Here is an 18838-nt window from a genome sequence, read left to right on the forward strand (position 1 = left end):
GATAATTAAAGAGTAACAGGGCGTGATTAATGGGATATTGGTGATAAGCTAGATGTATCAATTGAGGGTAATTCCCAGCTCTGAGATAGTCTGTTTATCCCTTATCTGCTGAAATTGAGAAATTTAAAGGAGAAACATCTAAAAATTATTTTGTTTTTTTGAGACAGGGTCTCACTTTGTTACCCAGGTTGCAGTGCAGTGGCACAATCACAGCTCACTGCAGCCTCAAACTTCTGGACTCAAGAGATTTTCACACTTCAGCTTCCTGAGTAGCTGGGACCACAGGCGTGTGCCATCATGTCTCACTAATTTATTTTATTTTTATTTTTGAGATGGAGTCTTGCTCTATCTCCCAGGCTGGAGTGCAGTGGCATGATCTCACCTCACTGCAACCTCCACCTCCTGGGTTCAAGCGATTCTCCTGCCTCAGCGTCCTGAGTAGCTGGGATTACAGGCATGTGCTACCACGCCCGACTAATTTTTGTATTTTTAGTAGAGATGGGGTTTCACCATTTGGCCAGGCTGACCTTGAACTCCTGACTTTAGGTGATCTGCCCACCTTGGCCTCCCAAAGTGCTGGGATTACAGGTGTGAGCCACTGCATGCGGCCTTTTATTTTATTTTTTTATAGAAACAGGGTCTCCTTCTGTTGCCCATGCTGGTCACAAACTCCTGGGCTCAAGTGACCCTCCCACGTTGGCCTCCCAAAGTGTGGGATTACAGGCATGAGCCACTGCACCTGGCTTTTGAAAAATTTTTTCTTGACATGTAATAATTGTACATATTTATGGAGTACGTATTGATGTTTTGATATGTACAATGTTTGGTGATCAAGTCAATTTAAGTAGCATATTTACCTTAAACATTTATTTTTTGTGTTGAGAATATTCAGAATTCTCTGTTCTATCTAAAAATATATAATAAATTAACTGTAGTCATCCTATAGTGCTATAGAACACTAGAACTTATTCTTCCTATCCAGCTGTAATTTTGTATCCTTTATTCAAGCTCTCCCTATTCCCTTCTTTCCCCTCCCCTTTCCAGCCTCTAGTAACCACTTTTCTACTCTACTTACATGAAATCAATTTTTTTAGTTTTTGCACATGAATGAGAACATGTAATATTTATCTTTTAGGTCCTGGCTTATTTCACATAATGTCTTCTTAGGTCATCTGTGTTGCCAGGAATGACAGGATTTCACTCTTTTTTTACGGCTGAATAGTATTGTGCATATATACTGCACATATCCATATGGACACTGAGGTTGATTTCATATTTTGGCTATTGTGAAGAGTTCTGCAATAAACATGAGGGTGCAGGTATCTCTGATAATAGTACTTTATTTTCCTTTGGGTATATACCCAATAGTAGGATGGCTGGATCATATGGTAGTTCTATTTGTGGTTTTTTGAGGAGCCTCTGTACTATGCTTTATAGTGGCTTTACCTGTTAACATTCCCTCCACAGTATATATGAGTTCCCTTTTCTCCACATCCTTGCCAGCATTTGTTTTTTTTTGTCTTTTGGATAATAGCCATTCTAACTGTGGTGAGATGATATCTCTTTGTGGTTTTGATTTGCATTTTCCTGATGATTAGTCATGTTGGACTTTTTTTTCCATGTATTTATTGGCCGTTTGTGTGACTTCTTTTTGAGAAATGTCTATTTAGATTATTTGCCCTTTTAAAAAATCAATTTTTTTTTTCTGTTGAATTGAGTTCCTTATATATTCTGGATATTAATCCCGTCAGATGTACAGTTTGCAGGCATTTTGACACATTCCATAACTTGTATTTTCCTTTTGTGATGGTTTTCCTCACAGAAGCATTTTAGTTTAATATAATCCCATTTGTCTATGTTTGCTTTTGTTGCCTGTGTTTCTGAAGTTATTTTTGTAAAATCTTTTCCCATAGCAATATTGTGAGAAGTTTCCCCTAAGTTTTCTTCTAGTGCTTTTATAGTTTTGGGTCTTAGATTTAAATCTTCAATTCATTTTGAGTTGATTTTTGTATAAGGTGAGAGCCAGAGGTCTTGTTTCATAATGAGAAACACTTTTGACTGCGGTAGTATAGAGAGGAGAACATAAGGTTAATTTTGAACACATTCTGTTTGAGGTACCTGTGAGACATTTGAGATTTTGTTAGAGTCAAATATGTGGATTTTGGAGCTAAGAAACAAGGCAGAGCTGGAGACAGAGATTCAGAAGGTGTCAATTACCTTAGAGGGGATGAGATTACCTAGGGGAACATATCACAGGGGAAGAGAACTAAGACAGAGCTTGAGCAGTGTGCCAGTTAGGTTTGAGTAGAGGAGGAAAAGTCTGTGAAAGAGACTGAGAATGCGTGGGTAGATATGTAGAGGTAAACACTGTAGAATGGTGCTGAGATGAGCTAGAGACCATAGATAATTTGCTGTCTTTAGCTACAAGGTGGTCATTTGTAACCTGAATGAGAATAGTTTTAGAAGAGTAGTTAGAAGAGTAGTTGGGCTAGATGGAAGTAGTCTTTTGAGTGATAGACCAGGAAAAATGTAACAGTAAGAGTACTGTTCATTGAGTTTCAGTTGTGATTGGGTGGGAGAGAGATGAAGAGACACATTTCAAGGTTCAGATGGAAGACTTGTCTGAGTGCTAATATGAAAGAACTTTTAGAAAGAGATTAAAGTAGCAGGAAAGATAAGGTATAATCAAGGTCTCTGAAAAAGCTGGAGGGATGAGATCCAGAACACAGATGACTGAATTGACGTGAGGAATATCTTACATTACAATGGAAGTAAATGAGAAAAAAGACTGTGGAATCCATTTTACAGATTGAATTCTTGACTGTTGGCTTCTGCTGCTTCTGCGAAATATGTAGTGACATCATCTGCTGGTCATGGAATGGATGAGGGGAGAAGGTGAAATCTGAGTGGCAGGGGCAGCATTGAAAATCATCATTGTGGAGAGTAAAGATGAACAGAGTAGAGGAGCAAAGTCTTGCCAGGCAAGGTTAGGTCATTTGAGAATAGTGATTATGAAATCTTAGTTTTAGCACCCCAGTTACAAATGTTTCTGCGGTATAATCAGTATTCTGGATATAGGCAAGTTTATGTCAGGGACATATGCTGGGTTGGATTTTGGTAGACAGGATGAAAAAAGGATATACGAAACAAAAGTGATGGGTCAAAATCTAGACTGTGTATTGATGGCTAGGGAATAATTAAAGCAATCACTGGACCGAAAGTCTTAATTGGTGTTCAGAAGAGATCTCCTGAGGTGGTTGAGTATGCTAGAATAATAAGAGGTTGTGATCAGAGAAGGGTATACCTGCATTTCAGGGATTGAGAGGTGATAGTGATGATGATATAAAATCTATACTGGCCAAAATGCAAAAGAGATACATTGAGAAGTCAGTCAGTCAAGAGGCCAGAGTTCCTTTCCAATGATTCTGTCCACTCATTTTAAACACATTTTCAAGTCTTCCAAGTGCTGCAAACAAACCAGAACAAAACTTCTCTCAATCTTTATTCCTACCTTCTGTCTTCAGCAATTTAGCTATCTTTCTCTTTCCTTTTAGAACGACACTTCTTAGTGAGTCTCAAGATATTTGATATGCTCTTTGTTAAATCCCATTATATGTAACAGTTTTCATCCTTTTTGATTTGTCTTTGTTTCACAGGATTACTCTGATGATTCTCTTCCTAACATGGAATATTTGTTTTGTTTTTATTTGTTATTTCTATTGTCACTGATTTCTCCTTTACCCACTACTCAAATGTTGATTTCTCCAGGCACTGCCTTCAGTTCTCTTTTCTTTTTTTTTCTCTTGTAAAATGGTGTGACTTAATCTTTTCTTCTTTCATTAAAGACTTTCTCTAGATGATCTCATCCATTCCTTTGTCTGCAACCACAGACTAGATCTCTACTTTCAGTTCCTTGACTACATCTTTACCTACCTATTTCATGGCTCTTGAGTTTTAATATATCTAAAACAAAATGTATTATATGTACTCCACTCTTGTTTATTCCAAGATCAGAAAAAACACAATTTTTATGTTTTGATTAATGAATCTTGTCCATTCTAACTTCAAAGCTAGAAACCTATTGGTATATTCTGACTTTTTTTCGAGACAGATGTCTTGCCCTGTTGCCTGTGTTGGAATGCAGTGGTGAGATCTTGGCTCACTGCATCCTTGACCCTCTGGGCTCAAGTGATTCTTCCACCTCAGCCTCCTGAGTAGCGGGGACTACAGGTGTTTGCCACTACACCTGGCTAATTAATTTTTTTTTTGTAGAGGCAAGGTCTCACTACATTGCCTAGGCTGGTCTCAAACTTCTGGGCTCAAGCCATCCTCTCACCTTGGCCTCCCAAAGTGCTGGGATTATAGGTGTGAGCCACCATGCCCCACCCTTTCGTATTCTTATTGACTGAGAAATCTTCAGGGTGGCCCAATACCATCCATACCACTATTGGTACTCTTGTTCTTACTTGGTTCTGGTTCTGTTAAGCTTCATTTGAGCTTTCCCAGTGCTGCTATAATAGTCTTCCTAAATATTAAAGCTGTTCTTATTCCCCTGCTTAAAAGTTTCTATGGTGTTTTATTTCTTATAGAATAAAACCTAAATGCAAGGCAAATTTTTGAGAATCTAGTCCCTTTGATCTAGAACTGGTATATCTCCCTACATACCTTTCTTCAAACCTTTTGGCACATATATTTCTCATTGATACCTTCACTTTTGTTTTTGTATACCATGCAGTGTTTGTCTTTCTATACATCTTTTTCTGTTCTCCACAAGTTCCTCCATACCTCTCATTCCCCTGTCAAAAAAAAACCAGAAAGCAAAACTGAGAATGTTACTTCCTTAAGACCCAGCTTAGATATGACCTCCTCATTGAAACCTTTTCTCTCACAAGACAAGGTGGTCATCTTGTTCAAGGAACCATTTATTTATTTATTTATTTGACAGAGTGTTAGTCTGTTGCCCCGGCTGGAGTGGAGTGATGTGATCTTGGCTCTCTGCAACCTCTGACTCCTGGATTCAAGAGATTCTCCTGCCTCAGCCTCCCCAGTAGCTGAGATTATAGGTGCCTGCCACCACACCTGACTGATTTTTTATTTTCAGTGGAAATGGGGTTTCACCGTATTGGCCAGGCAAGCTTGAACTCCTGACCTCAAATGATCCACCCACCTCAACCACCAAAGTGCTGGAATTACAGGCGTGAGCCATCATGCTGACTTTTTTTTTTGGAGACAGAGTCTCACTCTGTCACCCAGGCTGGAGTGCAGTGCAGTGATCTTGGCTCACTGCAACCTCTGCCTCCCGGGTTCAAGTGATTCTACTGCCTCAGCCTCCTGAGTAGCTGGGATTATAAGCATGCACCACCATGCCTGGCTAATTTTTGTTTTTTTTTAATGGAGACGAGGTTTCACCATGTTGGCCAGGCTGATCTCAAACTCCTGACCTCAGGTGATCTGCCTGCCTTGGCCTCCCAAAGTGCTGGGATTACAGGCGTGAGTCACCATGCCCGGTCAGAACTTTATTTTTTAAAAAACCTGTAATATAATATTTGTTCATATATATTTCTTTTACTAGACTGAGTTTTTTTGTGTGCAGGATGTCTGTGTCCTTACCATTTGTGCCAATGGCTTATAGTAGGTACACAATAATTGGTGAATAAATAATACTTAAAACATTTAAATTTGTAAACTTCCAATAAAGTTAAAAATTGAATGATTCAGTAAACCGCAATTTTTCCCTTCCTTAAAGCAAACTGGGGAGTAGAAGTCATTTTATAAATATAATGCCTTAAAAAGTAGTGTGGAAGGCCGGGTGCGGTGGCTCACGCCTGTAATCCCAGCACTTTGGGAGGCCGAGACGGGCGGATCACGAGGTCAGGAGATCGAGACCATCCTGGCTAACGCGGTGAAACCCCGTCTCTACTAAAAATACAAAAAAAAAAGCTAGCCGGGCGAGGTGGCGGCGCCTGTGGTCCCAGCTCCTCGGGAGGCTGAGGCAGGAGAATGGCCTAAACCCAGGAGGCGGAGCTTGCAGTGAGCTGAGATCTGGCCACTGCACCCCAGCCTGGGCGACAGAGCCAGACTCCGCCAAAAAAAAAAAAAAAAAAAAAAGTAGTGTGGAAACTAGAGTAAGAAGTAGATGTTAGGGATTGATACTGCAAGATGTTTATTTGTTCATTAATTTGTTTAACTTTAGGTTTTGAATGTGTATTATGTTCATGGAACTATATTCAGTTGCAGAGGTTCACAAACTTTCTCAGTGCCATTATTGTCTCAGTAACATTTTTCACTGTGCCACCTAGATCAAAAGAAATGTCACATAGTTCTGCTTATTAAATACCTAGGTCTAGGCAACTTAGTAGCCACGTGAAATAAAATAGGACACTTACGTTGGAAATATTATTATTTCACTGCTGAGTAATCACTTTTCTGTTAGGGTGCTTAGGCACTGAACAACTTCTCAAACCTGGAATCAGATGGGACATTGCCACCCTGATTTCTTGTTTTACATCGATGTTATTTTATGTGATAACTTGGTTTCTATCCCAGCAACTGCTGACAAATCAACTTCTCCAAGAAATAATGTCATTGAAAGGAATATATAATAGTATGATTTATTGTTGAAACTGACTTTCTGTGACTTGTAAGATCATGCAGTGTCCAACTGACGTTGAGTAACACTGTATTTCCGTGGAAAACTTAAAATAACTTTGTGGTGCCCTTGTGAATTTATGATATTACACTGGGGTGCTGTCTTAGTTCATTTTCTGTTGCTATAATGAATACTTGAGATGGAGTAATTTATAAAGAAAAGGTTTATTTTGGCTCGTGGTTCTGGAGGTGAGGAAGTCCAAGATGAGTTGGCCACATCTGATCTACCTCTGGTAAGGACGTTATGCTGCTTCATAACATGTTGCGGAATGGAAGAGGAAAGGGACAAAATACAAGGGACAGCCTTACTTTATAGTAGCCTGCCTTCAACTCTCTGGAGAATTAGCTCAGTCCTGCTGAGAGCTGCATTCATTCCTCTAATGACCTGATCACCTCTTAAAGGCCCCACCACCTCTTGATACTGTAACACTGGCAATTAAATTTTAAATTTTAACATGAGTTTTGGTGGGAACACACCACATCCAAATCAAAATAGGTATCTTGGCACACAATTTTGGAAGCATGACTCTTACACATTTATAAAACTTTTCTTATAAAATTTTATATGCTTGATTCTTATGATTATTCTAGGTATGTACTTACTAGGTGCACTTTTTATATTTGGCATACAACAAATACTTGTTAATGACCTAATGAATTAAAAATTAAGAAAATTGTGATAAAGTTTAGTTTTTTAGGCTTAATTTTTGTAGGCTAACTTACCTTTTATTAGAAAACTTTTAAAATCTGGAAATACTAGTACAATGACCTTTCATCTAGATTTAACAGTTTTTGACATTTTGACATATTTACTTTGTTTTTATTGAGCCATCTGTCTGACAATGCGTTGTTGAACTAATTTATCTTTAAATCCTTAAGTACACATCTTTTAAGGATGGTCTATAGTATCGCACCTAAGAAAATATATCCTCATCTAATATCCACTAATGATCTAATATTTCCTTTTTTGTAGTTTTATTTATTTTTTATATTAATAAGATTTAATTTGTATTTCCCTTTTTGTTTTGATAGTGGCCAATCCGCCATGGTATAGTTGAAGATTGGGACTTAATGGAAAGGTTTATGGAGCAAGTGATCTTTAAGTATTTAAGGGCAGAACCTGAAGACCATTATTTTCTTTTGGTAAGTTACAAATTATAATTTCACTGAGGAAATTTTTGAATACACTTAATGAGAACATTTTCATCACACTTCTTTCGTATACTTTGGTTATTAAATTGTCATATGTCTAAATGACTTTGTAATAAAGCTGTACCATCTTTAAGACCATCTAGTTATGGCTACAGGAGAATAGTAATATGTCAAAGCACCACATTTTAAACACTTAAGAAGTGCTTTTGGTAATTAATATCTGATCTTTATGATAGGAACAGTAAGGTTCAGAAAAATGTTGGAAACCTGGGGCACTTCCTTTTTGCTTTTAAAAAAATAGTCTGATTATTATATCATTGGTATTTCTTCATAACAAAGATACAATATGATTTAATTTTTAAATGTCTTTTTATTAAAGCAATGCATGTTCATAACTTAAATCAAATGCCTTTATAAGATTTAAAACAACAGAATAACACTTTCCTTTCTTACCTCTCCCAACCTTTGATTCATATTCCCCGGAGGCAAACATTTTCAATTTTTAAAATAGTTTGCCCTGGTAGTAATCTTATAAATTTAATGTGTTTCTTTTATTTCTTATGTTTTTAAAAATATTATCCATTATTTATCAACTTCCTAATAGGAAAAATGAGAATTTCCCTTTTTTCCTTTTCTCTCCCTCAACACAAAATAACTGTCCTTTCCCCTTGCTCACACTGTAGTTATATCACAGTTTTTGGTTAAATCAATATTCTGTGTCTTATGGTGATTTTGATGGACTATAAAGTTGAAAGAACCATAGTATGGACACTCATACACCCACAGTCTAGATTCAATGATTAACCTTAACATTTGGCTATAATTGCTTCATGACGTCTATCCATCTGTCACTTCATTTTAGTTTTTAAATCACTTCAAAGTGAGTTTCAGATGGGAGTCATTTGACTCCTAAATACTTTAGCACGTATTTCATCAACTACAGCTATCATTTGTGTATGGTTATTCTTTTCATATAAAATTCACATATCATAAAATCACTGATCTGCACCATTCAGTAGATTTTGACCAGGGATTGGCAAACTTTCTAAAGGAGCAGATAGCAAATATTTTTGGCTTTGCAGTGGGTAAAGTCTCTGAGGAAACTTAGTTCATTTTTTATACAATGGTCCCTGCCACAGCTACTCAGCTGTGCTGTTGTAGCATGTTAGCAGCCATAGACAATACTTAAATTCATAGGTATGTCTGTGTTCCAATAAATTTTTTTTTTTTTTTACCAAAACAGGTGGTGGGCTATATTTGACCTACAGGATGCATGATGTGGATTGTCCAATCTTTGTCAGATACATACATCTATGTAACCTAAACTCTTACCAAGATAAAGAGAAATTACTATCAGCGTGGAAAGTTTTCTCTGCCCCCACGCCCTAGTGACAACCACTGTTTTTCTTTTTCGTCTGAGATTAGTTTTGCCCATGTTTGAGTGTCAAATAATGGAATCATGCAATATGTGCGTTTTGGTGAAACACTTTTACTTAGCATAATCTGGAGATTGATTCATGATGTTGCATATACTGGTGATTTGTTGCTTTTTGTTGCTGGGTAGTATTCCATTGAATAAATTTGCCTCACTTTATCCATTTTCCTGTTGATGAACACCTGGGCTATTTCTAGTTTTTCTCTTTTTTTCTTTTTTTTTTTTAAGACAGGGTTTTGCTCTGTTGCTCAGGCTGGAATACAGTAGACGAATCATGGCTCACTGCAGTGTTGACCTCCCAGCTCAAACAATTCTCCCAGCTCAGATTCCTGAGTATCTAGGACACACAGGCCCGGGCCACCACACCTGGGTGATGTGTTCTGGTTTAGAGATGGAGTCTCACTTTGTCGCCCAGGCTGGTCTTGCATTCCTGGGCTCCAAGGGATCCTCCCGCCATGGCCTCTCAAAGTGCTGCCACCATGCCTGGCTTAGTTCTGTTTTTGGTTATAATAAAATAGTTTGACCACTGTGAACCTTCTTCTACAAGACTTTTTGTGGACATATGTTTTCATTTCTCTTGTCTAAATAGGTAGGTATGGAATTGCAGCATCATAGGATAGGTACATGGTTGGTGGTTGGTTTTTTTTTTAGGGAAACTCGTGGGAACTTTTCCCAAGGTGTTGAACCTTTTTGCACACCCACCAGTGATCCATTAGTAATCTGGTTGCTCTATTCAAGATTTGGCTTGTCAATCTTTTTTACTTTTTTTTTTTGAGACAGCATCTTGCTCTGTCACCGAGGCTGGAGTGCAGTGGTGTGACCTTGGCTCACTGAAACCTCCTCGCCTCCCAAGTTGAAGTGATTCTTGTGCCTCAGCCTCCTGAGTAGCTGGGATTACAGGCATGCACCACCACACCTGGCTAACTTTTGTAATTTTAATAGAGACAGGATTTTGCCATGTTGGCCAGGCTGGTCTTGAACTCCTAGCCTCAAGTAATCTGCCCACCTCAGCCTCCCAGAGTGCCGAAATTATAGGTGTGAGCCACTGTGCTGCTGGCTTGTCAGTCTTTTAAATTTTAGCCATTCTGGTGGGTGTGTAAATATTTTTCATTTGCTTTTAATTTTAATTTTCATTTTCTGATAACTGATTATGTTGAGCAGTCTTTCATGTATGATTATTATTATTAGCTATTTGTATATTTTCCTTGGTGGGTCCTCTGATTATCTTTTATGTAGATTTTTTTTTTCTTGGAGTTTATAATTTAACTGCCTTGGTTTTTAGTTTACTTAATGTTGTATGTATTCATTAGTAAATTATCTCCAGACTTCTAAACATAGCTGCAGAACTCTTCTAAATAAGTTTAAACACCGCAGGGAGTTTAGCTTATAAAGGTTTTATGTAAGGTAACAGTGTACTTAGTTGTTTTACTTTATATTTCTTTTGAAATAATAATTTTAAAGATATAATTTTTAATGGATTCAAGTTTTATCACTTTTTCTCTTTGTGATTTGTGCTTCACAAATTTAAGGAATTATTCCTTACCTTAAGGTCAGAAAGAAAATTCTGTATCTTTTAAATTAAAAAATTTTTCTTTTACATTTAAGTATTTGAGATACCACAGAGGATTAGATTGTCAGTCAGACTCACAAGAATCAGAGGTCTTACCCAGTGTCAATCTTTAAAAATTGAAACAATTTAAGTGATCATGAGGCATAGGTGAAATATGAAGTCCGACACTGCCAGATCTCTGAGTCCTTTCTTGCCTCTTTAGAGTGCCTTCTGTCCCAGACTTAACCTATGAGGTTTCTAAGTGATGTATGCGGTCACATAACTTAAACAGAAGAGTGCTCTGCAAACATCTTGATTCTATACTCTTAACAGGTAAATTAATATAACGTTTTTCAGAAAACTATACCATTAGATCTGTAGAATCTCGGCTTGTTTACTGTAATCCTATATAGCTCGGGGACATTCTTCTAAAAGCGTTACTTAGATGAGGGCTCTCCTGCGGCAAATACCATCGATGTTTTTTCTGGAGGTTTATCATTACCATATTTAAAGGATGATTTGACTGGACCACCTTTTCCCTACCTGCAACCCTCTCCCCCTGCTTCATTTCTTTTTAATGTTTAATCTGTATGAGTGGTATGATACAGGCATTCAGGGTTTTTTTTTTTTTTTTTTAATGTGAATTACCATATTGTTTTCAGATATGTATGGATATGTTTGAATTCTCTATAGTTTTCCTTTGATCTCTGTGTCTTTCTACTTGTAAATTTAATGCATCTTAAATAAAATGTTTGAAATAAATTACTTCTCATTTTAAAATTGTCAAGAAAGTTATCAAAATAATCTGATATTATCTATTTAAAATGTTATTTATTTCAATAGACTGAACCTCCATTGAATACTCCAGAAAACAGGGAATATACTGCTGAAATAATGTTTGAGTCTTTCAATGTTCCAGGCTTGTACATTGCTGTGCAGGTAAGCAAGTTCATATTTATCTAAGTTTGATTCTTAAATTTTAACCTAGTTTCATTTGCTGCCTAAAATATGTACTTTTCTCCCCCCCCAAAAGTTTAAACGTAATGTCAAAGCATGTTATACTTCTCTCCTGAATTGTTAATTTAGAAGTAATATTATGGGAAGTGGAGATATTTAGTCAGGAAAAGAGAAGTGTTAAAAAAGTAAGTTAATGGTGTTTGGGTATTTCAAGGACTTTCATAGGACAGAAATAAAGGAACTAATATTTGTTGAATGCTTACTCCGTGACAGGAACATTGTATATATATTTATTTATCCTTGTAAATAATCCTTTATCATTTATCCTTATGCATCTTTTTTTCCTTTGTTATAGTATTTTTGATTGACTTATCTTTAGGTATATTTGACACCCTAATATTTCACTTCTCTTAATTTGTACATTTATCTATATGGAACAGCTTCTCTCCCACCCCTTAGGATCAGAGCTTACCTCATTTCTTTTTCCTTGTAGCAAACGCAATACCTGACATAACACAAATGCTTTATATGTGTATTAATTCATTATTTCTATTAAATGTAGATATTTTTGTTTCTGTTTTTTTGTGGAGGAAGAAAACTAAAGTTGGAAGGCACCTTATTCAGAGTTAAATGGTTAGCTGTGATACCAGGCAGCTGAGGTCTGTCTGACTTTGCTCTTTGTTGGGATCACACTGGTTTTTGTAACTCCAGGGTACACAGAATCAATAAATGATAATTATGGATGAATATTTTAACTTGGATAGCAAAGCACTTTTTAATGTTTAATGCAATCCATAAATTTAATGAACTGCCTTTTTAGTTCTCTGTTGCTAAAAATATTTAAGGAGTCACATACACCTGTCATGATCTTTATAGAAGAATTCAGTCTTGAGTGGGAGGCCCTTTTTTCGTTCTTAGAATCTGAATAAAGTGAGGAGTTGGGAGGAATCATCTTTCACTTGGGAGTTTTTACTTCTCATGTTATATTAAATATAATGAACTTATGTTTAACCATATTGTCAGGTATGGCTTACTTTAAAACACTGGCATCATGAGCTTTGTTTCATTCCTCTGGAGTTGTAATTTGGTATTTCAGTGATTTCCTTAGTGGCCTCTGAGTCATCTTAATTTCATTATTTAATCTCTGTTCTGTTTTATTGATGTTCAGTAGTCGATAACATTTCTGTAACATGATGTGCCGGTGCCTATCTATTCTAGTTTGGGACTTTAACTGTTTCCAAAAGACTTGTAAAAGTGATCAGAGGTAATTCTTGGTTGTAGATAGTTTTGAATTTACTTATAAAGGAAGGCTATCTCATAATGAATTCTAAACGCTGTGTGTGTGTGTGTGTGTGTGTATATATATACACAACTAGTATTAGGATGGAATTTTTCATTGTCAGATTGTCAAAAAATAATGTTTAGTTCTGTTAGCCTATGGTGATTGTGTTAATACGATCTTGTGTTCAGATAGGAGGGTGACCTAGATAGCTTTCTAGGTCCCTTTTAGCTATTATAGTCCAGGTAGGTAAAATAAGGCCAGTATAAGTTTAGTTGTCTTTAATTATTAGTCATACACTTTGTTTGAGTCTTGGATTATAAGAAATTTAGTTTTTAAAAAACGAGCTATGTTAATTTCTTAATTCTCACACTTAGAAGAATTGTGTTGTATTGTCTGTGCCAGGGTTTTTCATAGAAAAATTTTATCAACTTTGCTCTGTAATTAAATTATAGTAGTATTTGGAAGTGTGCGATGGCGTTTTCTCTATGTCATATAGTCCTAAACACATGTTGCCTTAAAAAAATTTGAAGGTTGTCCTGGCACGGTGGCTCACGCCCTATAATCCCAGCACTTTGGGAGGCTGAGGCGGGTGGATCACAAGGTCAAGAGTTCAAGATCAGCCTGGCCGAGATGGTGAAACCCCGTCTCTCCTGAAAATAAAAAAATTAGCCGTGCATGGTGGTGGGCGCCTGTAATCCCAGCTGCTCTGGAGGCTGAGGCAGAGAATTGCTTGAACCCAAGAGGTGGAAGTTGCAGTGAGCCGAGATTGCTCCACTGCACTCCAGCCCTGGGTGACAGAAAGAAACTCTGTCTCAAAAAATAAAAATAAAAAAAATTTGAAGGTAATCTTTTAGTAATAGTTGTTCATAGCCATATATGTATTGAATAACTGAAAGTTGGGTGGTTGTGTGCTTTTCGCCTCACATTGCAGTTTGTAACAGGCCAGCCCAGGTGGACATAGTTTAAGTTCTGGCAAGTTAGTTCTATACTATTTAATGCAATCTTCCACATTTTTAGCTTTAGGACAGAAATAGCCTTTATAAAATATGTAAATCTTATAAAACATGCTCCTAAAAGCAAATGTACACCTGTAAGTTTGTCTTAGTAAAATGTAGGGAGTGAGCTATTTTATTGCATAATACAAAATTAATTTTATGTATTTTCTTTTCACAGATAACTACATTTAAAATTGAATAAAGTACTCCAGGAAACTAGTTTTTTTTTTTTTCCGATTAACTCTATGTTTTTTTGTTTTTTTTTGTTTTTTTGCCTTCTTTCTTTGTGCTGAAGGCTGTTCTTGCCTTAGCTGCATCTTGGACCTCAAGACAAGTAGGGGAGCGGACGTTGACTGGTACGGTAATAGACAGTGGAGATGGTGTCACTCATGTCATTCCTGTGGTAAGGCTATTTTATTTTACAGTTACTGAACAGAACATAAAATGACACATCTGGCAAAGTTAAATTATATGAATTAATATTAGTTTTAAAAAACTTTAAATATGGCACTTTAAAATTTTGCTATAATTTGGTCTTTTGTTCAGTTATAGCTATATTTTGCTCACCTTTTAAAAATGTTATAAACATTTCAAAATGTTTCTTTTACCGTAGATTTGTACTGCAATTAAGAAAATTATGGATTGCAGTATCTGGAATGGAAGTATATTAATGGCTTTCATTCTGTTTTGCAGTTGGATATGTGTTAACCATTTGATGACCTCTTTTATTCATAATTAACAGATTTCAGACTGGTATACAGGGTAACTGTGTAACAGTTAGTTGTAAGTACATGAACTTTAGTAGATGCTTTATGGGTTGTATTTAATAAAGCATATTAAGAAAAATGCATCAAATTAGATTATTTGCCACAAATAACATTTTTCTTCCAAGGCTTTTGTGCTTCAATTCTTAATGATAAATCAGGTTTTTAAAAAATTATGCCTAATGAATTCAAAATGACTACTAGAATTCATACCGATTATTATTAAATGGGTATATATAGAAAGGTTTATCTTTTAAAGTAATTTTTATATTATAATGAATATCATTTAAGGAATTACATTATTTTGAACTTTTATTTTTTTATTATTCTCACTCCAGTGTTTAATGTATGAGGCAATGTCTGTTAAAGATTACATGCTCAGGGTGACTACCTTTGGATTAGACTCCTGGTCCTCCTCCACTTTCACCCTCATGATGTGTCATAATAGTTTTAGTAATAACTGCCATTTTTTAATGATAGCTTTATTAAGATAAAATTTATATACCGTACAGTTCACTTGTTTAGAGTGTACAGTTCATTGATTTTTAGTATATTCACAAAGTCCATCCATCTCTACAATTTTAGAACATTTTCATCACCCTGAAAAGGAACCCTGTATCTATTCACAGTCACCACCCATTTCCCCTTGATGCCTTTAGCCCCTGGCAACCATGAATCTACTTTTTGTCTGTGTTAGATTTGCCTGTCCTGGCCATTTTATATAAATAGAGTTAAACACTGTATTCTTTTGTGACTGGGTGCTTTCACTTAGGTGAACATTTTCAAGATTCATTCATGTTATAGCATGTATTGTATTTCATTTCTTTTTATTGCCAAATAATATTTCATTGTATGGATATATGAGATTTTATGTAGCCCTTGGGAGGTATTTTAGTAAGCTTGGAAATTAGGATGTGTCCAGCATTTGATAGCTTTTTTTAGTTTGCTTGGCAGTTTATTTTCTTTCTTAGTGGTACATAAAATAATTGTTCATCTTAAAATTCTCATTTAAATATGAAAATCAGTCTGTGATGAATATTATATTTTTCTTTGAGTACCTTAGTTTATTCATTAATAAAATGCAAATAATTGTCTTGCTTAAGGTCACCAAATAGTAGGTAGTGAGGCTAGGATTTGACCTGGTTCTGCCTTTCTTTCTTCAGTCTTTCTTAACACCTACACATCTGAGCAGTACTATCAGTATCTTGATCATTAGAATAGGTAATTTTCAGAATAGAAGTTACCAACATGGAACAGAATGAGTTTTAGTAAGGACATTAAGAATGGGTATTCTGGCTGGTATGGTGGCTCATGCCTGTAATCCCAGCACTTTGGGAGGCCAAGGTGGGCAAGATCGCTTGATCCTAGGAGTTCAAGACCAGCATGGGCAACATGGTGAAACCCTGTCTCTAAAAAAAATGCAAAAGTTAGTTGAACATGGTGGTGCATGCCTGTAGTCCCAGCTACTCCGAAAGCTAAGGAGGAAAGATAACCTGAGGCCGGAGAGGTTGAGGCAGCAGTGAGCCATGATCTCACCACTGTACTCTAGCTTCTCTAGCTTGTGCAGCAGAGTGAGACCCTGTCTCCAAAAAAAAAAAAAAAAAGGTGGTGGGGGGTGGGTGGGTATTCCTGTTTATTGTTTACTTTTCCTTCCTCCTTTAGAATTAGTGGAGTATTTTTTATTATTCCATTTTCTCTTCTTTATTGGCTTATTAGCTATGCTGTGTCTGTTATTTGTTTTTGGTGGTGGTTGTTATATGAGTTGTAGTGAACATCTTTAACTTATCACTGTCTAATTACAAATAACATTCTACTACTTCATAAATAATTATACAACAGCTTTGACCTTCTAGTCTTTGTTCCTTTATTGTCATTCATTTTACTTTTATATGTTGTGAACTCAATAATACATTATTAAGTTGTTTCATTTTGAGTGGTGTGTTAGTTTGCTAGAACTGCCATAATAAAGTACTACAGACTGGGTAACTAAAGAATAATTTATTTTCTCACAGGTCTAGAGGTTAGATGTCAAAGATCAGGATTTTGGCAGGGTTGGTTTCTTCTGAAGACTCTTCTTGGCTTCTAGCTGTCTATCTTCTTTTTATGTCTTCACATAGTCCTCCCCATACATGTCTGTGTCTGAATCTCCTCTTTTTTTTTTTTTTTTTTTTTTTTTTTTTTTGAGACGGAGTCTCTCTCTGCCACCCAGGCTGGAGTGCAGTGGCCAGATCTCAGCTCACTGCAAGCTCTGCCTCCCAGGTTTACGCCATTCTCCTGCCTCAGCCTCCGGAGTAGCTGGGACTACAGGCGCCCGCCACCTCGCCCGGCTAGTTTTTTGTATTTTTTTAGTAGAGACAGGGTTTCACCGTGTTAGCCAGGATGGTCTCGATCTCCTGACCTTGTGATCCGCCCGCCTCGGCCTCCCAAAGTGCTGGGATTACAGGCTTGAGCCACTGCGCCCGGCCTGAATCTCCTCTTAAGGACACCACTTATGTTGGATTAATGAGTTCATTTTAACTAGATACTACTTGGAATACCTTATCTCCAAAAAACAGTCATATTCTGAGATAGAGGTTAGGACTTCAACATGGGAATTTGGTAGGGAGGAAAAACACAATTAAGCCAGTAGCAAAAACTTATCTTTAAAAGATAACTTTTTGGAGACAGAGTCTTGCTCTGTCGCCCAGGCTGGAGTGCAGTGGTGCGATCTCAGCTCACTTCAACCTCCGCCTCCTGGGTTTAAGCGATTCTTGTGCCTCAGCCTACCGAGTAGCTGGATAACAGATGTGTGTCACCAGGCCTGGCTGATTGTTTTTGTTTTTTTAGTAGAGATGGGGTTTCACCATGTTGCCCAGGCTGGTCTCAAACTCCTGGCCTCAAGCGATCCACCTGCCTTGGCCTCCCAAAAGTCCTGGGATTACAGGTGTGAGCCACTGTGCCCGGCCTTGAAATAGAGTTCTTTAATTCACATACCATATCTAGTGCTCTCTATTCCTTTGTGAGGGTCCACATTTCCACCTGGTATCGTTTTCCTTCTGTCAAAATGACATCCTTTAACATTTCTTATAGTGCTGATCCACTGGCTCTGAATTCCTTCAACTTTTGTACATCTTTTGAAAAAGTCTTTATTCTCTTTTAGTTTTGAAAGATGATTTTCGCTTGGTATAGAATGTTGACAGTTTTCTCCTGTAGATGTCACTCCACTGTCTTCTGGCTTACCTTGTTTCTGGAAATAAGTCAGCTGTTATTCTTGTGTATGTTTCTTTGAATGTAATGTTTATTTGGGTGGCTGTCTTCAAGATTTTCTTTTTACTCCTGGTTCATTGGTTTTTAGCAATTTGATTGTGATGTACCTAAGTAAAGTTTTCTTTGTCTCTTCTCTTTAGGGTTCATTGAGCCTCTGGTATATATAGATTTGTAATTTTCGTCATATTTGGAAAGTTTTTGTCTGTTATTGATTACATATTTTTTCTCTTCCCCTTTTCTCTCCTTTTGGTACTCTGATCACATGTATATTAGGCTGCTTCACAGTGTCTCAAAGGTCACTGATGCTCTGTTCATTTATTTTTTTATAATCTTTTTCTTTATTTTTTCAGATAGTTTTTATTGCTCTTTCTTCAAATTCACTATTTTTTCTTCATTGTGTAGTCTACTGTAATGTCATCTAGTGTTTTTTTGTCATCTGGTAGATGTTTAAATTTCAGATACTGTATTTTTTTCTTTAGAAGTTCTATTGGGGTCTTTTTATGTCTTCCACTTCTCTCTTCCTCATGCTTATTGTTGACCTTCTTCATTATATGGAGTATATGGTTGCTGTTTTAATGTCCTTGTCATTCCTCTGTATTGTTTGATTTTTCTTCTCATCAAGTGTTGTGTTTTTCTGCTTCCTTGCATGCTTATAATTTTTGATTTGGTATGCTATCCACTGTTGTGTGCTGTATTTTTGAAGTTCTTTGTAAGTATTTAGCATTTTTTTCCTGGGACATAGTTCAGATACCAGGAATTGGTTTGATCCTCTCAGGGGCTCTTTTAAATGTTATTAAGCAGGTCCATAAC

The 18838-nt window shown here is 36.6% G+C and overlaps 1 protein-coding gene across 2 annotated transcripts in view; it reads left to right on the forward strand.

The window, feature by feature from the left end:
* The window catches only part of ACTR3 (actin related protein 3), a 74686-nt gene that overhangs the window by 31237 nt on the left and 24611 nt on the right, over positions 1-18838 (forward strand). The window contains exons 4-6 of one of the 2 annotated variants that reach the window (XM_010353561.2): positions 7681-7791; positions 11628-11723; positions 14314-14421. In XM_010353561.2, the coding sequence (XP_010351863.1) occupies positions 7681-7791; positions 11628-11723; positions 14314-14421 (315 nt within the window). Of the gene's footprint in view, positions 1-7680; positions 7792-10827; positions 11118-11627; positions 11724-14313; positions 14422-18838 lie in introns of those variants that run through there. The other variant, XM_030916826.1, reaches the window with a different exon arrangement.

This window comes from Rhinopithecus roxellana, chromosome 14 (genome assembly GCF_007565055.1).
Source record: "Rhinopithecus roxellana isolate Shanxi Qingling chromosome 14, ASM756505v1, whole genome shotgun sequence".
NCBI classification, from domain to species: Eukaryota; Metazoa; Chordata; class Mammalia; order Primates; family Cercopithecidae; genus Rhinopithecus; species Rhinopithecus roxellana.